Source organism: Frankliniella occidentalis, unplaced genomic scaffold (genome assembly GCF_000697945.3).
Source record: "Frankliniella occidentalis isolate FOCC.00 unplaced genomic scaffold, Focc_3.1 Scaffold98, whole genome shotgun sequence".
Taxonomy (NCBI): domain Eukaryota; kingdom Metazoa; phylum Arthropoda; class Insecta; order Thysanoptera; family Thripidae; genus Frankliniella; species Frankliniella occidentalis.
Window position 1 is genome coordinate 633,007 of NW_026267227.1, and position 22,959 is coordinate 655,965.

The following is a 22,959-nucleotide window of genomic DNA, read 5'->3' on the forward strand; positions in this document are numbered from 1 at the left end:
CCCCGCCTCTCTCTCTCTCTTTCTCTCTCGCTGCTGGTGCTAATGAGCCCTGCTCCAGCGTCGCTTCCACGCCTAATTGGCTGATCAAGCCGCCCATTTCCCCCCTTTGAATCCCCCCGCTTCCCTCCCTCTTCCTCTGAAAGTGTGATTCGCCCGCTTGGCGCATTAGTGTCGGGCGCGCCTTCGAATGGCATAAAAGGGGAAATAAACAAGGGTGGGTGCGAAAAAGTTTTCTTTATTTTTGAAAAGAAAAACAAACACGCCAGAAAAATGTTCACTTTTACTGTCCTACACAAATCATCATGCAATTATTGTTTTAAAACGCCATGCTATGTGATGGTACACTCATTCACTTATTCGGCCAATTTTCAGCGTGGAAGGTGCTGGTGGGGGGGGGGGGTGCGTAGGCATAGCAGTGCGACGCGTACGACACTCCCTTGCCACGCCTAAAGGAAAAGAAAAAGACGAGTAGACGACAGGGAAAAATGAACAGCGGGTGGGCACCTCAAAGACCAGTTAAAGAAAGTCAGGTGTGGGTGATGAAAAGATGAACGGACCAGGCTCATTTACTGACATGTTTTTTTTCGTTGTTTTTTGTTGCAGCTGCTGGGGGCATTGCTGCTCCTCGCGGGGACTCCACACGTCAGCGGCACGCCCCAGACAAGAAGTAGAAAAGAGTAAGTGGAGGCGGGGGTGTATCAAACATTTGCATCTATTAAGGAAGCCCCCTATGAGTCTACCTGACCTCCTCACGGCCGTCCCGACGGTCTTGGCGTCCGCCGAGGTGGTCGGCGGTGCTCACGCCGGCGCAGGTCCTCGCCTCGCACAGCGCCGGAGTTTCTCCCCCATGACAAGCATCCATCATGTGACAGGGTCGGGGCGGGCCGGGCCGGGCTGGGCTGCTGGGCCGTGGACCGCGCTGGGGGTCACCGGCGGTCAATGGTTCGTGCAGGCCCAGGGCTCGGCGGCGGTGCCCATAAAATGTGAGAAGCGAGACGAGGTTGGACAGGTCTCCGCGCTGCCGTTGTCACGCCAGCCCCCCGCTCGCGAGGTTGCGCCAAGCCGATCACGGCAATCATCATCATCATCATCATCGTCAGTTAGCACCAATAACGTATCACGGCACTTTCCTCTGTTGCAGCCTCAACGCGCAGCTAGCTATCGCCCAGGCCCGGGACGGTGGCGGCGGTGGTGACTTTGGCGGTGGACTCGGAGGCCCGTCCGCATCGTACGGCGCGCCGGCCGCGCCCTCCCCCAGCTACGGCGTCCCCGAGGGGCCTTCCAGCAGCTACGGAGCACCCTCCATCCCGTCCAGCAGCTACGGGGCGCCGTCGATCCCGTCCAGCAGCTACGGGGCGCCGTCGATCCCGTCCAGCAGTTACGGAACGCCGTCGATCCCGTCCAGCAGTTACGGAACGCCGTCGATCCCGTCCAGCAGTTACGGAACGCCGTCGATCCCGTCCAGCAGCTACGGAACGCCGTCGATCCCGTCCGGTAGCTACGGGGCACCCGAGACCAGCTATGGCGCGCCCGAGTCACCCGCTCCTAGCTACGGAGCACCCGCTCCTAGTTACGGAGCACCCGCTCCTAGCTACGGAGTGCCGGCACCAAGCTACGGGCCCCCCGTCGAAGAGCACCACGAGCCCAAAGGCGAGTTCAAAAAGAAGCTTGTCTGGAAGCCCGACTGGAAGAAGGTGACTAAGAAGGTGAAGAAGAAGGTCTGGAAGACGGAGTGGAAGAAGATTCAAGTGCCCGTCTGGAAGGAAGTGAAGGTGCCCGCCTGGAAGGAAGAGAAGGTCCCTGAGTGGAAGACCGTGGCCAAACCCGTCTGGAAGGAAATCAAGTCCCCCGCTTGGAAGGAAGTAAAGGTACCCGACTGGAAGATTGTCAAAACCCCGTACTGGAAAGAGACCGAGGTTCCGATATGGAAAGAGGTGAAGGTGCCAGCCTGGAAGAAGATCTGGGTGCCGGTAATGGAGAAGGTCTGGGTGGAGGAGGAGAGCCACGGCTGGGACGAGCATGGACACGGACACAAGAAAGGCGTGTGGAAGAAGAAGCTGACGTGGAAGGCATCCTGGAAGAAAATCTGGAAGACGGAGAAGAAACAAGCCTGGGTCAAGGAAAAGAAGGAGCTCTGGAAGGAGGATAAAGTGCAGATCTGGAGAACGGAAAAGAAGCAGATCTGGGTGAAAGAGAAGAAGATGGAGTGGAAGACGGAGAAGATTCAGGTGTGGAAGACGCAGAAGAAAGAGGTGTGGATCCCAAAGAAAGTCAAGGAGTGGAAGGACGAGTGGGTGAAGGAAAAGGTACCCGCCTGGAAGGAGGAAGAGGTGGTCGAGTGGAAGAAGATTTGGAAGCCCGAGTGGAAGAGCATATGGGTGCCAAAGAAGGAAGAGCATCACGATCACGGCGGCTACCACTACTAGGAATGTAATTCCAGACAAGACACGGTGGTAACCAGTGGAAGGAGGGGGCGTGGGGGGCGAGAGGCCAGGAGCCACGCTCTGTCGCGTGTGTGCAGTGTGCAGCGACAGACTGAGACACTTGTCGCCCTTCCCCCTCCCCGCCCCTCTCCGTATCGGAGAGTCATCCAGTACCTAATTTATGAAACGAGTGTGTGTGTGTGTGTGCGTCGGTGGGAGTGAGTCAGACATAGGTAGAGCGCTTCGTCCGGGTAAAAACGGTGCTTTTACCGGGGGGGACACAAATCCCTCCCAACTTCGCGACTTTGCAACAAGTGGTTTTCGCCATACTGTTTTATCCTCTCTTTGTGTGATTTTGATGGTTCGCCTTACTTTCTCTGTCCACTTTAAAATGTATCAGATTCGATATGTTCGCAAAAATATGTTATTTTTTTTTGGATATTGCCTTTTGGTCTATTCTATGGCTGTCAAAATTCTGTCCGCCTTATCAAAGGTGTAAGTACGTACACGTCCTACCTGTACGTCATTGGCATTAGGCCAACGCACTAGGCCAACCCGGCATAAGAAGCCCCAAAGACACAGAGAGTGCATTGTAGCGATTTCGTAGAGAAATCCAGACTGAAAATATAAAGACGGGATTTTGTAGATTTCGCGCGATTCGGCAAAGATTACTACATCCCACCAATCTGATATATGTTTGTAGAATCTTCTCAACTTGCTGTGCTTATTGATGTGTCATGGAACAAAGTGTTGTTAGTATTGTTATGTCGTTGGTCGTTTTCTACTTTTTTCATGGCATCACATTGTTGACTATTGCTTAAGATTTTCATTTTTTGTAAATATTGGTGCAAATAAATGATAATATCGATGTTGACTAAAGAAAAGACTAACAATCGTTAGCGTTTCCCCCTTAGCCTAACTCACCGACGCTAAATCACGTCATTTCAAAAATTCGCTGATCCACGGCCGGATGGTAGACGAAGAAACTCGCTCGTAGAAGTACAAATTTGTCGATGTATCTAAAATAAAACGAAACACTGGGCCTGCTGGGTTGAAAATAGTGGTCCGGGCATGGAAAGTAGTTGACCCCTCCGACACACGTGCCGCACAAGTTGCCTAAGCGCAGGCGCTCGGATGGGGGGAAAGGAGGGGGGGGGCGTGGATAAAGAGCCGTGGAGTCGCGGACGCGGCGATAAATACAAGCGCATGGCTCTACGACTGAGCGGTATCAGGCTCTCAAGGGCCTAAATCATATCAGTCGTGAGCCGCGCCTCGCTGGCGACGGGTCGACGGGTCGGGTCGGACGTGACGAGCAGTCGCGGGCAACGTCGCACCACCCCCGACGAATTCAAATGCACCCGCGCCTCATTTTCTTGGGCATTCCCCCTTAAATGAACAAAGGCGTAATCGTTTTATTTTAGCCTTGTTTTTTGTGCGTGTTTGGCGCGGCATTTGATTATGGCGACGGGCAAGCAGCCGAAGGCGTTCAAGAGAAGGTGGCTGCAGTGTCCTTTCACGTGGAAGATACCTAAAGAGCTGTTCAGGCGCGAGTTGTCCCGCGAAAAGGAGACCCTATCCCTCGCCCCAAACGTCTGGACCGTTGTGCTGAGCAAACTGTTTCTGGCGTACCAGTATGCGATGTGGGACGATGAAGAGACTAGCAAGAGGCTGCTCGTGGAGTGCTATCTGCCTCTTGTAGCGCTGGAAGTGAAGGGCCTAGAGGGAGATGACATGGTTTTGGTCAAGGAATTCCAAATCGCTTTGAAGCATGTCATTGATTCTTGTTGGGCTTTTGTATGCTGCAATAAAAAAGGTTCTGATGTAGAATCATTTCTGCAAAGTATAACTCCATTCTCCACAATGAGCAACTCTCAGAAATCTGCAGTGTGGGCAATACGTAGCAAACTAATTCGCCATGAAGGCAAGCATCATAGATATATTTTCATAATTTAACCATACTCTAGTTTTGCTGTAAAAACATCTTCTTTTTCATGTTTAGATAGTCTGAGCCTGACAGCTATTGAAACTGCCATTACCCTAAATCCAAATGAAGGCCAATGGCAATTGTATAAAGGTCAGCTCTTGCACCAGTTAGACATTGAAGAAGAGGAGTTCAAGGCTCTTCAGATGGCTTTCCTTAATCGAAACTCAGCTGAAATCACAATTGTATATGCAATTGCCTTAATTGAACATCAGCTTAGAAGAAGAGAAGAAATTAAGGCTGGATTAGACATTTTAAGGTAATGTTAAAATATCTTTCTATGTACAGATATTCTGTAAACTCTCTTTTAATGTTTTTTTGTTTTATTTTTCAAATTTTAGGGAAGCTGTATCAAAATGGCCAAGAAGTTCCTATGTCTACTTTGAATGTGGTGTGGCTCTTGCAAAGTATCAATCTAAGTTGGATGACATAGAAGAAGCAGCATTTAGTCTTAAAAGAGTTCCAAAACATAGCATTCCACGTAGAAGCGTCATTAGTAAACTCTTCACTTCCTAAATTGTAGAAGAGAAGGGCTTCGCTAATCCCTCATTGTTTTTGTGATATTGTAGTCTAGTCATGTGGTAAATGGTAGTTATTCAACAAGGATAATAATATGCACTAAATTTTACATTTTATTGTAAGAATATCAGATCAGAAATTACATTAAGAAATGTGATAATCAAAAAAAAAAAAGGAGAGACTCATCTTTAAAATTGAGCTCTATCAAGTCATGAGAATTGGTCATTACATTTTCCTTTAAGACTGATTAATCATTCATCTGTTCGTAAATTGAGCATTTTAAATATTTTTGGTAGACGTTCCATTAAATGCGTGATCTAAGAAAATTGTTTACACACTATAATTTACAAATTTACAAGAACTTACATGGAGTAACAAGAAAAGTTGTTACAACTAACTGCAGTATTATGTAGAAACAGTATCTGACCCTACTTTAAAAAAAAATATGAAAAACAGGCTTTAAAAGCCATCAATAGTTGTGGAAAAATTGAAGTCTTCTTGAAAAGTTCAACATCAATTTAAAAAGCACTCTTACCCTAGACATACATTTGTACAATGATTGGTATCTTGAATAATCCCCTTTGATACCGTTTGTACACCTCTGATAGCTGTTTAATACATCAAATAAGCACAGATGTTTAAAAGTCAAATGAACAGGAGTTAGCAGCGATGCTTAAAAAATTCTTGTAACCTAGCCTACTTAGAGAAAACATACCAAAATTGCTAAGTAAAGGAATAAATATTCAGACAAATTTCCACTTCATTGAATTTAATGTCCACATCACAATTTATAAGGTACATCCCGGTAAGGCACATTGATTAACATTCACCTTCAATTTTTTTTAAAATGCAAGTATAAAAAAATTAAGCAACAAGCAATCAAGAACCAACAACTTGTATTTAAATAAATACATAATTTGACATGATGGAGTAAATAATAAATTACAGGGAAGATTTAAAAAAAAGACTGATAAAGACAGGAAATAATACATGGACAAAAATGTGCAATATGCTAACAAATAACATAAGATTCTATTTCCTTTCTAATCTGTTCATTTATATGATAAATGACTATAAAATTATAAAGATACACACATTGGCAACATGTGATGTCATCCTGTCCTAGAAGTATTTATAGACACTTGCAGCTTTTTCTTTTTGTCTAATTTACAAATCAGTCCGCTATCACAGAAAATAATTTCATTGTCCAAGTGGGCTTCCACCAAAATTGAAGGATGCAGGCACCGTTTGTTGGTTAAAAACATAACCTGGAATGAATTGTTTTATTACAATGTGCTCATGCATTGTTGTTTTAAACTTTAGGTTTTCTACTTACCACCACTCTGTTCTATTCGTTTACTTTCTGCTGCTGCTTTGCGTTGATCAGCCAAAACAAAGACTTCTTGCAGACCTTTGGTTTGCTCCTCAGTTAATTGTCCAGTGAGGGCCTGATACCAAGCTGGATCAGCCATTTGAAGACCTTCAATTTGAGCCAGAAAGAGGGGTCAAAACTTCACTAAAGATACATAAGTTCAGAGGGAAAATGACTAACTAAATGATTAACTTACTCTGCATGATTTCTTTAAAGACAATGTACTCATCAATAGGGCAATTATCTTCATCTAATGGGGTATTGTAGCTTTCCAATGCTGTTTCTTCATTTGCCTCATAATCTTCATCATCATCGTCATCCTCAGAATCAGCATCCTAATAGTGCAGGGTAACAATAATATTCAGTCAAAATAAAAATTGGGAAGCGGTAGATCAAGAATGAGAGCCTTCAGCTAGCTGTATTACCTGAAGTTGGGCATTAACTGAAAATGCATTATTGTTTGCCTTTTTAGTGACCCTCTCCTGTAGTCTTTCCAAATATTCAGCTCCAACTTCATCAATTTCATCTTCATCACTCGAAAGAACCTCTGATGAGAAGAACAAGAGTGTTAAGGAGTGTTAACAATGAACAATACAGCAAGGTGTCTGAAAACTTTACCTGCTTCTATGTCTGACTCCTCGTCATCATCTTCCTCTTCCTCTCCTTCCTGAGCTTTAGCTAAAATTGTAAAAATAAATATGGAAATAAGTAAAACTTATTACATAGAAAACATTAAATAAAAAGAAGAGAAAAAATTACCTGCGTATGCCCGTTTCAGACCATCAAACAAAAGGATCATTGATGGCATAATCTGGTTGATACATTCATTCAACACAGGTGGACGGTTTTGACCCATGCTTAATAGGGTGCACAGGCCCAGCACACACAGTTTACGATCATGTAGGCTGCAACACATTAATTTCTCGGTGAATGTGAAGTTCAACTCAAGTTTAGATTCCAAATAGAATGAAAGCACATTGTTGTCCAGAACCATACCCTAAGAAACAGTCAGTGTCATGTATCCACTGCTTAATAAAGTGAGCAGTAATAGATTCAGTAGGGGACATTTGCATTTGAAGTTTCTCCATTGTTTGGAATAAGAGCTCTGGGTTGTAGTAAAGAGCTGCAATAACAACTTGAAGGCACATTGTACGTAATTCTGATGTTTTCACTTCACGAACCAAGCGTCCAAGTACCAATTCTACAAATGATGGAATGCACTGTAATAAAAAAGATACAGCAGTTAATATCCATAAGATACAGAACAGGATTCAAATCACATCAAATGGTTAATCAACTCTAAAGTTACCTGGTCAATGTGCCCCTTGCATTGTAAGATAATAACTTCTAGAAGTTTGGCAGCATGACATTCTGGGTCCTCACCAGAATCACCAGTTAAGACCTGCAGAAAGAAAAGTTGATATTGAATACATGTTACTATACAAGTCAACACAGTTCTCAATGACAAGGTTGATAACCACTAGGAGCTTCCCATATCCTCTTTTGAAAGAAAGCAAGACTTTGGTGAGTACTCTGGGTAACATAGTACAAATATGCATGAAAGCCATCCCGTCCCACCACCATGAGTGTTAAAATTGAATGCAATGTCCGAAATGAATTTCTGCAATGCAGTAACACGCAGAAATTCTCCATACAGAAGAAAGGAAAGAAATTTGAAGATTAAAATAATTTTGAAGAATGGTTAAGTTTCTTCAATTACTGCCAATACATATAAACTGCTCCAATGCACTGCATACCTCAACAACTGCCTCTTTAATGGAAGGATCTGAGTTTCGATTCAAAATCTGTAAACAATAACAGAACCAAATTCTACAAAATTATACGTAATTATCTGTGACTTCACTTAACTAGGCCAGATCAATTCAAATAGAAATACAAGGTGAGTCTTTGATTGCTCAATCTCCAGCAACAAAGGAAAATAAAGCAACAAGGATAAGATATTTTGACCAATAGAAGCAATACTATGGACAGAGAGATAGTGGCATGCTTTCATTGGAACCAATCCAACAAAGGGGTACTCATGCAAAAGATAGCTTCATTTCAGGATGAGAAGAAGGGAAACTTTCATCTAAGACACGTCACACAATAGAGATAATAAAAACAATACAAATCCCCTACTAGATTAATATTTGTCCATAATATTACATAAAACTTACAGCTTTGCACATGTTGAACACTGCCAAGACATGATTCTCATTAGACAGGAAGGCCGGAGTGTCAACAGTCACATAGTTATGGAGGGCTGGCATCATTTCAGTGAAGTAATCAAAACCATCCTTTTGGAACACCTATTAGATTTGAACAAAATGGAAAATAATACAAAATTACAAAAAGAGTTACTACATGGAAACAGTGGTGCTGGTTATAAATTACAAGAGCAATGTATGCTGAACACACCTGATAAATAAGTTCCAAAACTTTCCACATGTCAGGAGATATGTTCTTGCTTGTAAGGTCATAAACTAAAGAGAGAGCTTCTTCATAGAACTCTGAAAAATGAAAAGAAAAGGTTTAGTTTGAAAACCAAAGTCATTATTCCATGATGTTATAGATCACTGAATGAGAAAAGCTGCACTGTTTAAAAACCAAAGAAATGGAGGTGAGGCAAGAAGGATAGAGAATGGTAGAAAAGGGAAGGAAAGGGAAGGATAGGGCAGTCTTTTCCCCACTAAGTAAATGCCAAAAATATAGGTTTGGGTGTGTATCTATGAATAAGTCCCAGGAATGTATGATTGGTTGTCAGATTTGAGTTATCTAAGTAATTGATCCAAAACAATCAAGAGACAGTTTGGCTCAAACCATTGCAGCAGAAGTCCCCTTTGGTTAAAGATGCTCGCTGCTCACCCATGACAGACTGGGAGAAAATGTGCCCAACAACTTGCAGCACAATAGGCTGGAGCTGAGCTATAATTTCTGGTTGTTCCTCCATAACAGTTAACAATGCTTCAATGGTATTGAGAAGTCCCATGGCAGTGATAGCCTTCTCATCAGATCCTTCATCGGATTCAAGGACTTGACTGAAGGTAGCAGCCTAGGGCAAAGATAAATCACAGCTATAGATGAATCAATCCTCTGTAACATATTATGACTTACTCAATTGCAAAGTCAAACCGTACCAAGTGTGTACACATTTCAACAGCAATTGGTGTAAGTTGTTCTGTGTAAGTACACACAATCTTCTGCATAACACTTGTAAGATCATCATTCTCTGTTTCCCTGATGATATTGAGGAGTTCCAAAGCTATCCTTTTTATCTGTTGAAAGAGATAATACAACATTATAGACAAAATGTATTATAGTTGAAGTGAATTACTCAAAAGTTTGAATCAAAATCCCATTTACCTCTGGCTCAATGTATTTTGGTGCCTTATCCTGAGCATTGAGGAACATTTGGAGAGCAATGGCTGCTTCAACTTTGACTGGCAAATCACCATCAGTCAAAAGAGCATTAACAACCAAACGGATTGCTTCAGCAAGAACTTCTTCCTGCTTGAACTTGACTTCACTGAAATAGTGCAATACCCAGCATGCCTGGTCGAAATTAAGAACAGAGATAAAAATTGCTAATACCAATAGGTAAGAACAGATTACTGTGAATAGCTTACCCTTGCTCGCAAATGACCATGAGGGCTTTGGAATTCACGGAAGACATATGAATGAATTAAAGCATCCATCTGCTCTTTAAAGAAGTTCTTCTTCAGCAAAATGTCAGCCATAGTGCCAACCTAAAAATAGAGAAATAAAAAAATAAAAAAACTTTACTATTGAGACTTATGGGAACTAGTATGCTTTACTACTTCCAAACTTGATTTTTCAGAAAAAATCATTCAGGTATAATTTTAAAAAAGGGACAAAACACATACCATATGCAAAGCACCATCTTTCTGTCTAGGGTCAGCATTGGAAGCATTCAACACCTGCATTATAAACTCCATAGTTTTCTGCAGCATATCTTTCCTCTTTTTACAACAAGAGTGGAGAAGAGTTTGGGCAGCAGTAATAGGTGAAACAAAGTCTTCAAATATGTCTGTGAAAAATCAATGATAAAAATTTTAAGATGAAAACTGGTAAACAAAGAGAGTGAGGAAGCAAAGAAACTTACCAAACTTCACTCTAATGTATTCATATGGATCAGTCTCCCACAATTCTTGGTCTGATGGTGAATGTGACATAATTGGGAACACAACATCTTGAATAATTGCAAACATATGTGGCTTCAAGAACTTCCATGCATGAGCATGGCTAACACTAGAAAAGAAATTGTTAGTCAGAATTAAAGTCGCACAAGGTGAAGTGTAAACAAACAGGAAATTGAAAGTTACCCCTGATTGATGTAATTAAGTGTTTGTTGCAAAACACGTGGTGATACATATATTTTGTTTCTATACTGGTCCAAGACTTTCAACAGCACTTCAAGAATGCCAGCAGAAAAAGTTTTAAGGAACCAGTCTGCAAACTCCTTGTATTCTTTGGTGACATTTCCTGGGCTTCCATACCTTTGAATCAATACATTGATTAGTCAAAACAACAATTTTCTTCATAGCTTTTGAAATCGGTTTAACTGTTATTAACATACCTTTCAAACATACGGTAAAGAATATGTAAGGCCCACTTCTTGCATTTCCACCATGGCAAGTCAACTCTGTCTTCCTCATCTACTTGGTTGGTAGCTTCAGGCACAGGTCTATCAGTGACCTCACGGGCAATCTCCATCCATTGAGAGAAAACTTCCCTTGATATTAAGTCAAGAGGAAGAGAGTACTGAAAGTAACAGTAGATAAAAATAATGAAAGAATGACTATTTACATTAAAACTCACAAAATAATTTAAGGGTAAAAATTTAAGTACCTGGGTTAAAGCGAAAAATATTTTTAAAATTTGTTTCTGAAGAAGAACTGACTGCTCAGATGGGTCAGGTAAAAGCCTGACACACAGAGAATACATCATAGGGAATAGAAGCTGCATAGCTTCATTAAGAGGTCCTCTTTCTTCTGGTTTTTTGTATCTGTTCAGGAATTATAATGAATGTAATAGCTGAAGTGCAGGTTTTGTAAATTACAATGACTGATTCAGTTTACTAGGATAGCTTACTCGAAAACTTTCACCAGCTGGTACAAGCACAATAGAGCTCCAGGCCAACCACTCCCATCTGGATTTTGGAGATAAATATTGATCTTATCAACAATTTCTGTCCATCTCCCTGGGAAGTCATGTTTCACTATGTGACTTACGCAGATAGACAGCTGAACCCTAAAGAAAAAAAAGTGGGATCATATAAGCAGTTTCCTTTAGGAATATGGAGAATAGAGGAAAGGGAAGAACAACAAACCTAATTATATCAGGAGCATGAACAACAGCATCCACTACTGCATCACGGATCATGGCCCGATCCTGTTCGTGTAAACTAAATGGTAGTGGTTGTCCTGGTTCTGCCTCCTTGTCGGCCCAATTTTGTGTAACCAAATTTTTCAGATAAACGACACCTGGTAGAAAAAATAACAGCCATAAATAAAGCCGTCACATAGATAACATTTGTAATGATATTATGTGGGACAACTAATCAACTCACCAGCCTGTCGTACAGGCATGTCAATATCATTCATCATGATAACTTGTAAAAGTGAAGGAGAGAAGCCAATTATCTTATGAATCTGCGAATAAAAATTTAAGAAAAGTTAGAAAAATTTAAATAGGTACCCAAATATCAGCTGATTAGTGTCAGAAGCAAAAAAATATGTACCGAATGACTACTTAAGTGTGATGATCAAATAATTTATTGGTGTACTAAAAATTTGAAATCCTGCACGAACAGGACGGGTCTTTTGGCATGATTCATCATATATTAATGAATCAATGAATGGTAAACATTGACAAGAGGGTCATGAAATAGGTGGGTGTTTAAAATTGTACAGAGGGAGACATGAAATGTATTGATGTAACCGATTCTGTAAAGGACACCTATGATTCATCTTGTGTGCTTTCTATGAAATTCGAGAACATCTGTTGTCAGTGCCCGTATATGGATTTCAAGCGTGATCCGGAGTGATTAGAGGATATCAAGAAGGGCAACAGCAGCCATTGACAATCGGCTCCGACGGTAAAACCGTTACAATTGATATGCAAATTGCAACGCACAACGCGCGGTGTGTACCGCGCGTTGGACGTGGTTACCGGAAAAATGTGCCATGGAGACATGTGATATAGTCAATAGGCTCCTCCTACGGTCAAGAGAAACGCCCCTCGTCTAAGTAGGGTGCTAAACAGGTCATCAACCATCGCAAATACGAAGTATAGCAAAGTACGGGGGCAACATGATAAGATAGTGAGCAAAATCAATGCTTTAAATCCCACACGACCCCGACCGCATGTCAGGCCCTCGCACCACACCGTGCCATCGCGTACCTGTTCTAGTTGTTCTTCGGCTTGTTGACGTTGATTAGGGTCTATAGTGGCTCTTAAAATATCAATAAGTTTTCGATGATCCATTTTAGCGGTTTTTGGCCCTCCAGGCACAGCTGTTCACGGGAAAAATTAATATAAACAATAGGGCGATTTAACCCAACACTCCCTGTCTCAAGAAATTCTGGTATGTCACGTGACCGACACGCCAATGGCGGGCTTTGAATGTGGTCTGCGCCTTGTATATATACACTCCGGGAGGTTTTCAATGTCAAACTTTTGGTAACTTCGGCAACGCTGTAATATGTTCTGCGAATAAGAATGTGTCGGCTTAAACAAACAACAGCATTTAGGGGTGGGTAGTAACTCGCGGATGGTAAGGAAAAAAGGTAATTTTCTTTCGCAATTCTGGTTTGATTTAATTGAAAACCTCTAAAAGATGAATAAGAATCTCATATTTGCTTTTGTATTATCCGTTTTATTTGTTTCTGTTATTCATTTTTCCAATTTAGTTTGCATTCATTGAGGCATTAACCTCTTCCGCGCTCAGCTGATTTGATTTGTTCTTTGTACAGATAACTTCAGTACTTTTCAAACATGAGGGTCACTGAAGTATTGTATCATAAAATAAACCGGTATCGAGCATGGCAACTCAATTGGGTCATGAACAAGAGGAAGAAAGTGCGTGAGAGTAGAGAGTCCATTCATATCAAGAAGTTAGGATATCCAACTGTAGCTGCTGAAGATTTCCTAAAAAATGCCGAAGAAGAAGTTGTACCCTTGGAGTAAGCAGCTTTGAGCAGTCTTTCTGTTTTCTCAAGAGGAATTCCTTCCTTATATTCCCTTTTGTTTTCAGAATTGACAATGATGTTCAGGAAGCTGAGCCTCTTCTTCAAACAGTAAAATTTGACTCGAGTCATCCTTTATACCAACAAGATCCACTTCCTTGTATAGATGACACCAATGTGCTGCTTGAAGGTGTAGAGCAAGCAAAGGTGTTACTGAACACTGTACACATTGAGGGTCTGCCAAAAGAAATTGAAGACAGTGTTGGGAGTCGTGCCATTCCTTTCCAGGATACTAGAGTAAAGAGGTATTCCCAATCTATCCATTTGTTTCATTTGAAAACAACAGCAGAGTATCATGTTTTTAAAATTTTTCTTTTGCCTCCCATCAGAGTTGTTATGTCTTCGCAAATTTTTGACGCCATGCAAGTCCTCTTACCAAAAAGGAAAGACCCTGAGAGACCTGAGTGGAACTTCCCTCGTGATTATGGCATTGACTCTCAGCGCAAATTGTCAGTACAATTTCTATTGTGAACTTGAGTTGCATTCATGACAGTTACATGTAACCACTTGATAACTTTTTTTTGCAGTAACTTAACAATATCTCAGATGCTTCAGCTCTGTGAGTTTTTGGATGGAAAAGCATCATTAGTTAATAGAGCTCAAATTTCTGATGCTTATTGTTGTGCACGCCTTGATAAAGAAGGTATTTTGTATGCATAAAACTCTGGTATTACTGCTTAAATTTTCAGTTTGTTCTGTAATTAATATTTTTTCAGGTGTTCCTTTTCAAATTAAAAATCGTGCAGATATCCTAGTCACCAGCAAAGTGCCCATTGCTCCCCTAGCATCCAGAGATACTGGAAGTTCCACACCACTGCCTGATATTCATCCACTCCATTTTACTGTTTCCATACCCAAGCAACATTTTTACCACTCTGAAAGTATTTTTCGTAAGTACTGGTAGTGTATTCTTACAGGTATTCTTATTTCCTCTGTACATCAGTTCTGACAGGAACCTTTCTTCTTTCAGCAATCTCAAAAATGTTTGCAAAACCACATCCCCATACAGCTTTCTTTCACTATGATCCATCAGAGGTAAAAAATTTGTATGGAGAACCAGTGACAGAATCTCAGTTTTTGTCCCGGACTCTTGTTAAAGCATTTGCAGTTGCAGCTTCTCGTGCCCAACAACTGTATGGGGTAAGTTTAAATCAAATTTGATTTGTAGAATTGTTTTACTTTTCCTAATTTTCCTCTTTCTTGCAGGATGATGTGAAAAAGCTTCCTGAGCCTCTCACTTTACAGGTAGTTCACAGTGATAACAAGAGATTTCATTTTGGAGTATTGCAGTTGAATACATTACTTTTAAGTTCACCTGAGGAGAAGAATATATTTTGGATGCTTCCTAGCCCAGTTGATCTATATGAGGAGTGTGGCTATGTGAAGGGAAGACCTGCCCTTCAAGATTACAACCCTGAGGTGTTTCAAAGAATACTAGCCTTTTACTTCAATGGCATACCATGAGTGTTTGAATGTTTTGTTATTAAAAGTGAATCATAAACTAGTGCGTTTACTTTAAGCTAACCTACTGCCCCCTTCCTGCATTGTTACCAAATTGACAGGCTAACAGGGTTTTGAAGTTACAGTACGCAGCTCCAAAAGACAAATGGAGACATACTGCCCAAATTAACGGATGTGACCCGCAAGTTTTAAATTAAAAACTATTAATACAAACTACAAATAAAAGCCAGAAAAAATTTTTGGCTTAATTCAGTTGCTTATCTGAAACATTGAATTACAAAGTGAAATCACCTTAAGATCAGAACTCAATCTAAGAGGGGCAAGAAACTCAGCAACTTGACAATTACTAATAGTACACCCAAGTACTTAAGTTTGAGACTGCTGTTTGATCTAAATTAGCATATGCCTCTCTGGGATACTCTTGACTAAACATAAATTTACATGAGATTGGATACAGGTTAGATTGGAGAAATTTGACAGAGTTAGGAGATAAAGCTTTATTCAACGAAGTTAAGCATCAGGTCTCTGAGTGACGGGGCGGTGGTTCTTGGACAAGAACTCAGCATACTGAGCATAGGGAGCCTTGGTCAATGGCATCTCCTTCCACAAGTCAGGGGTCAGGTAAGCATAAGTCTTGGCGATGGCAGCATAGGTGGCCTTAGCTGTAAGGAAGAGAATTCCAGAATTAACAGATTGCAGAAAGAAATTATTGAAAGAGGTTCCATTGACACTGCACTTACCGAAGTTTCCAAGAGTACCAGTGGAACCACGGGCAGAAGTGTAGCAATCCTCAATACCAGCCATCTGCAGGAGCTTCTTAGGGACTGGGGCACCGACAATGCCAGTACCACGGGGAGCAGGGATCAGACGCACCTGGACTGAACCACACTTACCAGTGACCTGAAATGTAAAAATAAAATCAATGTAAATTGGAGAAACATTGAACAAAAGATAAATGTTTGCTTCATACGAAGATTACAGTGAAAAAGCACTGTAATCAATTCTCAGTAGCAGCAAAGCATGATACCCAACTAGTAAGCCCCAGAACAGGGTTTACTAGAGGATGATCAGCTAAGCTTTCTCTTCCACAGGTGTAACGCTAGCTAAATCACTGAAGGATAGAGCCTGCTGACTCCATGTGGACTACATAACAAGCACAATAATAATTGTATGCTCCTATACTAAGATGGAAATGATGGTCATATCTATCAACTCTCAGGAGCTGCCAAGTGTGATACCCATATGATATACTCCAGAACAGAGTACACCAAAGGGCAGTCAACTAAGCTTACTCTTCCACAGGTGTAACGCTAGCAAAATCAGTTTCAGATGGTGCCTGCTGACTCCATGTGGACTTGACTGTAATAATTTCAAAGTGGGAAGGCTCACCTTGCAGGGCACGGTGTGGGGTTTGCCGATCTTGTTACCCCAGTAGCCTCGCCTGACGGGGACAACCGACAGCTTAGCTAAGATGATAGCACCACGGATGGCAGTGGCTACTTCCTTGGAGCACTTAACTCCAAGACCAATGTGGCCGTTGGAGTCACCAATAGCAACAAAGGCCTTGAAACGAGTACGCTGACCAGCACGGGTCTGTTTCTGGACGGGCATGATCTTCAGAACCTCATCCTTCAGAGACATACCCATGAAGAAGTCGATGATTTCACTTTCCTGGAAAAACAGAACCCAATGTTATAGACTGTATTACTAACTGGATTAAAGCATAAATTCGTAGAAAGTTCATCAAACCTTGATGGGAAGGGAGAAGAGGTAGATCTCCTCCAGGGTACGGATTTTGCCATCTCGGACAAGACGGCCGAGCTTGGTGACGGGCACCCACTCCTTTTCGGCCTCCTTACCGCGTCCACGGCCACGGCCGCGACCACGACCGCGGGGACCTCCACGGCCACGGTCGCCTCCACGAGACCCAAAACCACCTCGGAAACCTCCACGAGCGGCAGGCGCAGCGTCCGCCATGTTTCTGTAATGACAAAATTAAACATGTACACGACTGACGACAGGGCTGGAAGGTTAGGTTTTCAATAGCAGCGCGTTGGAAATAGGATCAGAAGCTTGAAATTAAAGAAAGAGCCCCGTGGAAAAATATGCAGAATACAAATATAATCGAATCAGCCTAGAAAAAACATGCAAGAGGAACCAGAGGAGAAAATGACTCAAGATGCCACCGCACGCTGGCGCAAGTGGTCAGTGACACTCGCAGAGAAAAATGGTAAATGAAAGGAAACGCGCAGTAATTTTACAACCAGTGCGAAATTAGTGGTGTAAAGAGTTAATCAACAAGTAGCATTACTAACAATTTGGGCTAGGACTTAAAGATTTTAAAACAAAAATACGGAGCAACGCTACTCACACGTGTGTCTTCGGCACGGACCGGAAGAAACGAGACACACAACTGAAGAGAATACGAAAAGAAGGCTCTAATATCACATCCGCTACAGAGGCGCGCCTGGTGGCGGAACAGTGAGTGAAGTCGATCTGCAAACAACTGCATTTTCTGCATATAACCAAAACGTCTGTTTTGTTGCTTTGTTTTGAATCCCCAGCAGACCGACCAAAGTGTTACTTTGTTTGTATTTAAACTGATGCTTTTACGTTTTCAAGGTGATTGTGTCAGATTGGTGAAATAACTTACATCTTGGTGCCCCTCTTTGTGATTTTCGCAGATTTAATTTAACCAGTGGTGAGTAATTTATTTATAACCATGTTTACACATGGTGAAAGTGGTTATGTTCCTCTTTACTAGGCGTTCATGTTTGTTTCTTGTTTTTTTTTTTTTAATTTAAATAGCACGTTTAAACATTATACATATCTGTCCATCTTTCTTTCGTCAACCAAGTTTTCTCTTTACTTATCAGTGGATGGCTACCGGAAACCATAGAGAGCTGGCGAATGCTATTAAAAATGTTCATCAGACGCTTCGCTTGGAGGCCAAAAAAATTGGTGAGGAGAAAGCATGGCGTGAACACTGTCAAAAGTCTGAGGTCTTACAGGTAATACATAGATTGATTTTAATTTGGTTTGTGTGTAATTCATACAAGTCGTAACACATTCAAATTTTCTACTGCTCCTTCTAACAGAACTACTCTCAAGCAATGCAGCAGCTAGCCACTGAACATTGGGAAAAAAATTCTTCCGATACACAAAATAAGAGGGCTGTCAGTCGAGTCCAGTGGATTGTCAAGCAATGTGAAGATTATTTCTTTTCTGAAAGAAAATTTCAGGCATTTCAAAAAGAAATTGCATTCTGTTCACGATTTAACTTACATGGTGATATTTTAGCAGAATATAAAAGCAAAGCTTCTGAAGTCCCTGAAGTAGTAAATGTACTGGATGTGGGCAGTTGTTACAATCCCTTCAAAATCTTCTCTAGATTCAATGTTGTTGCTGTAGATATTGCTCCTGCATCTTTCGATGTTTACAAATGTGATTTTTTAAATTTAGATGTGCTGGAGGATAAAAGTAAACCCACTAAACTTGATGGTGAGATAACTTCCCTTGCTGCAGCATCATTTGAAGTCATAATTTTTTCATTGCTGCTCGAATATTTGCCCTCCTCTAAACAGAGATACAAGTGTTGCAGTAAAGCCTCAAAATTATTAGCTCCGGGCGGTATTCTGTGTATTGTAACTCCCGATTCTAAACATGCAACTGCAAATTCTGGGATAATGAAAAAGTGGAGGTATGCTTTAGCTTCTGAAGGTTTATTACGCCTTGAATATGACAAATTACCTCATCTGCACTGTATGGTGTTTCGCAAGTGCATACATCCTTGTCTTGCAAGGGAATGGCTTTCTTCCGTAATGTTGTCAGACACAAAGAAGGGGAAATCTATCTCTGGATCTCCAGAACAACTCATGGTCATTCCTCAGGATTTTCATTCTTATTCAGAAGAACAAGATAACTTAAAGCATGAAGTTAGAGATGACGATGAATCAATTGCAACCATTTTTGCAGATTTGCCTACTTTATAATGTTAGTTTTAAGAATAGTAACAACCATTGTGATATGAATATAATAGGGTACAGTATGATACCATAGATATTCATTGGACCAAATATGGATGCTCCTGCTCATACAGATTAGGTACATACATTCATGAGACAAAAAAACATTGAATACATACACATGAAGAGAAAAGGGTAGACATTTACCATCACTTACAGTGTGTAAGACACCTTATTGAACGTACAGAGCACTCTTAGGACTTACGCACATCATTGTGTCCTGTACTGTAAAAAAATTCTTCTCAATTATTCAATTTTCAAATTTCCAAGCACACTTCAAGAACTATCTTAAAAAGCAGCATAACATGTATTTCAAGATTGACCAGTCTTTAGCAATAAATTTAGTGACTTATATAGTACAGTGTTCTTAAATCGAATGTTGGATCACACAAAGCAAGTCAAAACAGGGGAAAGGCATGGGAGTACAAAAGATGTTTATTATAATCAAATTTTTTATTTTGTCCCAGAACTTTCCCCCACATTACTGTTAATTAGCAATGAGCTTTAGCTAAAGTAGGCTTTATTTTTACCAAAATACTTACATAATGGTAGAGCCTACAACTTCAAAACTCAAACTAATATACAAGAATATGGTACCCTAAATATATATAGGCTGGATATTGGTCCAAATACCAAGAGTTTTCACTTGTGTCCAAAACAGAAATTTGTACCAGTCAAAATCAGAAACTTCCAGAGTTTTTCTTCTATCATTCATAAAAGTGTCCTGTCATTTACAGTATATGGATGCTGACAACATCAGTCTCTCAAATTATAATTATCACAATTAAATGAAGTATAAAAATATTTATCCCTTAAAAAACAAAGGAACCTGGATTTTATCCCCTTAATTTTAAAAACTTTTTGTTTTCTTTTTCCAATTCTTGAAATAGCTATTTGAGATTTACTTTTCTTTGACATTCATCTTCAATCATTAGGTAAAATATTTAATGTATGTCACTGTGGTGACAGATTTCTGCAAAACGCCCAGTTCTAATCTCAGGCAGTATACAGGTTCTAACTAGGCCAGGGTAAAACATACACATTCCTATCCATGGAGCTGAACTTATTTCAAAATGAGAGAGCCTTAGCAAGGATATACATAATTACACAACAATAAGAGTGTATGTACATATAATATAGTTACCATTAACTACTCCAAAAAGTTTAACTTCTTCCTAAACTTGTTGCTGTGATAACACGAAAAAGGCAGGGTGACACTTAATTTTCCCTTCGGCAATCTATGTGATTTGGATTTACATGAGAAACATTCGAGTCGGCCAATGATAGTTTGAACTCAATAAAGGAAAAAGATGTGCCTTTTCAAATTTTTTATCTTTATATTTGTAAATTTTATTGATTAGAATGCATATTCTGAAAAACAAAATCAAATTGAAAGAAAGGATAATCATTTGCATGCATCTGCAATGCATCTACATTTTCTCACATGAAAGGTGTAATGCTAGAAATAGTTATTAGAACTTTGTTTGAATATGCACCTATGCAAAACCTAAGTTCTACATCTATGTGGCAGCAAGTAGAAGGCATCATATTGTGTTAAAATGATGTTACTCAAATAATCATCCACAGCTAGAGCACAACTTAGTGGAGCAAGGTCCACAATATTAAATCCCTGCCATCTTCTTCGCCACCACAGCTAATTCATTTTGGCACAAGTTGGCATTTTCTCCAGATTCAGAGAACCATGGAATGAAAAATGAACTGAAATTATCATACATAATAACTGTACAGGTAAAACTGACAACTCATTTACATTCTTACATTCTTACACATTAGTACAAAAGGTTTTGTAATGACAAGCAAGTAACACTGTGTTCCTTTATGAATTAATTGTCTTTTCTTTTTTTGCAATTTATTCCATAATTGAACACAGTGGTCTTTTCAGGTGCTTGTCACCACATCTAATTGTTTTGGCACAGACTGCGCAATCATTCAAGATTCAGATTAAGAATCATTGAATAAAAATTGAAACAAAATCACTAATAATAATACACTAAAACAAGTTGTATACAAGTAAGAGGAACATCTAGCTACAATGCTTCAGGTTGTACCTTTTAGTTTCTGGCCCAAAAGATACTGAACTAAAGTGGCTGAAGTTTAGGTAGTCTCCACTGTTTGGCTCTATAATTGAGCTCATCAAATTATACCCATACATTCTTAATTCACTTTGGGCTATTAAGTTTAATAATGGCATGAAGCCATGCAATTTATTTATTTTTGTAAAGGTCATATGATGTCACACTTTTTGACCTCTTACAGACAACATAAATGCACTAAAAATTACCCACCCACCAGGCGTATCACTTTATTTGGGGCGTTTGGAGGTCACCTGTCCGATAGCTACACGCCTAAGTTAATTGAGGTACAAAAAACATATATCAAGACTCAGTCTGCAACAGGGAGCCGGTGCCCATCATTCAGTGCCCTCTTACACATCCAGCGTCAATAAGAACCCTATCCTACAAATCCAAAGTTTTAACAAACCCATCAACATTTCAGGAAAGCCACGTCATTGATCCAGTCGTCCTGATACTACCAAGGGTGTATTTCCAACTCACAAGACGACTGTAAGTCGACGACAGATGACTGCATTGGGTGCCGCGGGGCCGGCTCTCTTCAAAAGTCTGAGGCGAGGAAGGACGAGCTCCTTCGGGCGAGCCGGCCGGGGGTGCTTCACATGGAGCGCTTGCGGGAGGACTGGCCCGTCCCCGAGCCCGAGCGGCCCTCCCGGATCTCGACGAGCGGCGAGTACTCTCCCCTGAAGGTGAGCCCGGTGGCGGAGTCGGTGCTGAGCCCGGGGTCGGTGCGCGGGTCCACGTGCAGCCGGTGCGGGCCCAGGTAGTGCATGGGGATGCTGGAGTGCTGCGCGCAGTGCCGCGACGGCAGGTGGCCCAGGCAGTTGCACGAGCACACCGACACCTGGTCCTGCACCTCCTGGTGCGCGCGGCAGTGCCCGGCCGCCACGGGCATGCCGCCGCGGGTCGACAGCAGCTTGCCGTTGAGCGCCATGATGTCGCCGTCCAGGGTCATGACGTGGTGCGAGGAGCTCGTCAGCTCCTCCTCGTCGCGCCGCACGTCCTCCGCGTTGCTGCAAACAGAGCGGACGACGGCGTCAGCACACGGGGGCCGTGCAGTGTGCCGGTGGCACCAAGTCCAAACACCTCCCCGTCGACTCACATGACCATGAAGCGCAGCACGAGCAAGTTTATGCTGGCAGCCACCACGGCCAGCCCGAACAGGATGAAGACCAGGCTCAGCGCGACGTACCCCGGGTTGTTGATGAGCGCCTGGTCGTTCTGCGAGAGAGACAAATGACCGGTGAGTGCGAGCGAGACGCGCGCCAGCAGCAGGTCGTGTAGTACGCGGCGCCAGAAACGGTACCTGCAGGGCGACGTAGTCGCCAAAGCCGATGGTAGTGAGCGTGACGAAGCAGTAGTAGAACGAGTCGAAGTAGGACCAGCCCTCGTAGCGCGAGAAGACGGCGGCGCCCGTCGTGATGATGGTGGAGGACAGCAGGCCCGTGGCGATCAGCAGGTTGATCTCGGTCGCGTCCTGGCTGGCGCAGCTCATGAGGCGTTTGGCCTTGCGTATGATCTGGGGGTAGAGACATTACATGGTTCAGGTTGAGCAGCCACGGGGCATGGCATGGTCGGGGTCGGTGCCCCGCTCCCCGATCGTCGAGTCGGAGCGCCTGTGCATGGGCCAGCCCGCCGCACTCAGCTGCCGCGCGGGACTGCCTACCCACGCTCGGGCAGGCGCTTCCCGGCCCGCACCACCGCTTCTGGTGCGGAGCACGTGCATTTTAGTTTTCCAATATAGTATTTTTGGAAGAAAGCTTCCAAGATTTATTTAAGGACATCTGAATTATTTTCATAAATAGCTTCATGTTTTT

The 22,959-nt window shown here is 42.0% G+C and overlaps 7 protein-coding genes across 12 annotated transcripts; 4 read left to right on the forward strand and 3 right to left on the reverse strand.

Moving 5' to 3' along the window:
* Window positions 1-582: 582 nt before the first annotated feature.
* Window positions 583-3,291, forward strand: LOC113216675 (Golgi-associated RAB2 interactor protein 5B-like; the record flags this gene model as incomplete). The annotated part of the gene is made up of 2 exons (XM_052269668.1): window positions 583-677; window positions 1,142-3,291. Coding segments are annotated over 2 exons (1,380 nt in total), but the record flags the coding sequence as incomplete, so codon positions are not given.
* Window positions 3,292-3,660: 369 nt separating this feature from the next.
* LOC113216668 (uncharacterized) lies at window positions 3,661-5,679 on the forward strand. Its single transcript, XM_026436452.2, has 3 exons — window positions 3,661-4,344; window positions 4,423-4,663; window positions 4,746-5,679. The coding sequence occupies exons 1-3, from the start codon at window positions 3,882-3,884 to the stop codon at window positions 4,918-4,920; spliced, it is 879 nt and encodes a 292-aa protein (XP_026292237.1). The 5' UTR covers window positions 3,661-3,881; the 3' UTR covers window positions 4,921-5,679.
* Window positions 5,676-12,940, reverse strand: LOC113216662 (importin-7). Of its 4 annotated transcripts, none has more exons than XM_026436442.2 (24): window positions 12,719-12,940; window positions 11,886-11,967; window positions 11,646-11,799; window positions 11,408-11,566; window positions 11,165-11,321; window positions 10,893-11,077; window positions 10,639-10,812; window positions 10,419-10,564; window positions 10,180-10,343; window positions 9,922-10,041; window positions 9,659-9,847; window positions 9,433-9,570; window positions 9,161-9,347; window positions 8,714-8,805; window positions 8,473-8,604; window positions 8,053-8,100; window positions 7,605-7,697; window positions 7,292-7,515; window positions 7,055-7,200; window positions 6,914-6,973; window positions 6,721-6,842; window positions 6,492-6,630; window positions 6,260-6,403; window positions 5,676-6,191 (listed from the first exon to the last, which is right to left on the reverse strand). In XM_026436442.2, exons 1-24 carry the CDS (start codon window positions 12,800-12,802, stop codon window positions 6,124-6,126), a joined length of 3,207 nt encoding a protein of 1,068 aa, XP_026292227.1. In that variant the 5' UTR covers window positions 12,803-12,940; the 3' UTR covers window positions 5,676-6,123. The 4 variants fall into 4 exon arrangements, with proteins under 4 accessions (XP_026292227.1, XP_026292226.1, XP_026292229.1 ...); XM_026436441.2 differs by having other exon boundaries at window positions 9,116-9,347; XM_026436444.2 differs by lacking the exon at window positions 8,053-8,100.
* Window positions 12,941-12,954: 14 nt separating this feature from the next.
* LOC113216664 (39S ribosomal protein L37, mitochondrial) lies at window positions 12,955-15,064 on the forward strand. Of its 2 annotated transcripts, none has more exons than XM_026436446.2 (8): window positions 12,955-13,104; window positions 13,291-13,500; window positions 13,572-13,808; window positions 13,893-14,012; window positions 14,091-14,206; window positions 14,280-14,453; window positions 14,534-14,703; window positions 14,770-15,064. In XM_026436446.2, exons 2-8 carry the CDS (start codon window positions 13,313-13,315, stop codon window positions 15,025-15,027), a joined length of 1,263 nt encoding a protein of 420 aa, XP_026292231.1. In that variant the 5' UTR covers window positions 12,955-13,104; window positions 13,291-13,312; the 3' UTR covers window positions 15,028-15,064. The 2 variants fall into 2 exon arrangements, with proteins under 2 accessions (XP_026292231.1, XP_026292232.1); XM_026436447.2 differs by having other exon boundaries at window positions 12,992-13,091.
* A 442-nt stretch (window positions 15,065-15,506) lies between these two features.
* Window positions 15,507-17,533, reverse strand: LOC113216669 (40S ribosomal protein S2). Its single transcript, XM_026436453.2, has 5 exons — window positions 17,396-17,533; window positions 16,774-17,005; window positions 16,414-16,695; window positions 15,765-15,924; window positions 15,507-15,686 (listed from the first exon to the last, which is right to left on the reverse strand). The coding sequence occupies exons 2-5, from the start codon at window positions 16,999-17,001 to the stop codon at window positions 15,535-15,537; spliced, it is 822 nt and encodes a 273-aa protein (XP_026292238.1). The 5' UTR covers window positions 17,002-17,005; window positions 17,396-17,533; the 3' UTR covers window positions 15,507-15,534.
* Window positions 17,534-17,561: 28 nt separating this feature from the next.
* LOC113216667 (S-adenosylmethionine sensor upstream of mTORC1) lies at window positions 17,562-19,075 on the forward strand. 2 transcript variants are annotated; one of them, XM_026436449.2, is made up of 3 exons: window positions 17,562-17,725; window positions 17,901-18,035; window positions 18,123-19,075. In XM_026436449.2, exons 2-3 carry the CDS (start codon window positions 17,904-17,906, stop codon window positions 19,014-19,016), a joined length of 1,026 nt encoding a protein of 341 aa, XP_026292234.1. In that variant the 5' UTR covers window positions 17,562-17,725; window positions 17,901-17,903; the 3' UTR covers window positions 19,017-19,075. The 2 variants fall into 2 exon arrangements, with proteins under 2 accessions (XP_026292234.1, XP_026292235.1); XM_026436450.2 differs by having other exon boundaries at window positions 17,566-17,725; window positions 17,833-18,035.
* Window positions 19,076-19,559: 484 nt separating this feature from the next.
* On the reverse strand, window positions 19,560-22,661 carry LOC127749840 (two pore potassium channel protein sup-9-like; the record flags this gene model as incomplete). Its single annotated transcript, XM_052269669.1, is given in 3 exon segments — window positions 19,560-22,155; window positions 22,245-22,363; window positions 22,449-22,661. Coding segments are annotated over 3 exon segments (747 nt in total), but the record flags the coding sequence as incomplete, so codon positions are not given.
* Window positions 22,662-22,959: the final 298 nt, after the last annotated feature.

Coding starts and splice junctions, on each gene's coding strand:
- LOC113216669 (XM_026436453.2), bottom strand. CDS start 17,001: ATGGCGGACGCTGCGCCTGCCGCTCGTGGAGGTTTCCGAGGTGGTTTT. Junction 15,925..16,413: donor CCCACACCGTGCCCTGCAAG/GTGAGCCTTCCC, acceptor TTTACATTTCAG/GTCACTGGTAAGTGTGGTTC. Junction 15,687..15,764: donor TGGTACTCTTGGAAACTTCG/GTAAGTGCAGTG, acceptor TCTTCCTTACAG/CTAAGGCCACCTATGCTGCC.
- LOC113216667 (XM_026436449.2), top strand. CDS start 17,904: ATGGCTACCGGAAACCATAGAGAGCTGGCGAATGCTATTAAAAATGTT. Junction 18,036..18,122: donor AAAAGTCTGAGGTCTTACAG/GTAATACATAGA, acceptor TCCTTCTAACAG/AACTACTCTCAAGCAATGCA.
- LOC113216664 (XM_026436446.2), top strand. CDS start 13,313: ATGAGGGTCACTGAAGTATTGTATCATAAAATAAACCGGTATCGAGCA. Junction 13,809..13,892: donor CAGGATACTAGAGTAAAGAG/GTATTCCCAATC, acceptor GCCTCCCATCAG/AGTTGTTATGTCTTCGCAAA. Junction 14,454..14,533: donor CCACTCTGAAAGTATTTTTC/GTAAGTACTGGT, acceptor TTCTTCTTTCAG/CAATCTCAAAAATGTTTGCA.
- LOC113216662 (XM_026436441.2), bottom strand. CDS start 12,802: ATGGATCATCGAAAACTTATTGATATTTTAAGAGCCACTATAGACCCT. Junction 11,968..12,718: donor CCGAAGAACAACTAGAACAG/GTACGCGATGGC, acceptor TTTTATTCGCAG/ATTCATAAGATAATTGGCTT. Junction 6,843..6,913: donor GGAGTCAGACATAGAAGCAG/GTAAAGTTTTCA, acceptor TCTTCTCATCAG/AGGTTCTTTCGAGTGATGAA.
- LOC113216668 (XM_026436452.2), top strand. CDS start 3,882: ATGGCGACGGGCAAGCAGCCGAAGGCGTTCAAGAGAAGGTGGCTGCAG. Junction 4,345..4,422: donor CAAACTAATTCGCCATGAAG/GCAAGCATCATA, acceptor TTTCATGTTTAG/ATAGTCTGAGCCTGACAGCT. Junction 4,664..4,745: donor GCTGGATTAGACATTTTAAG/GTAATGTTAAAA, acceptor TTCAAATTTTAG/GGAAGCTGTATCAAAATGGC.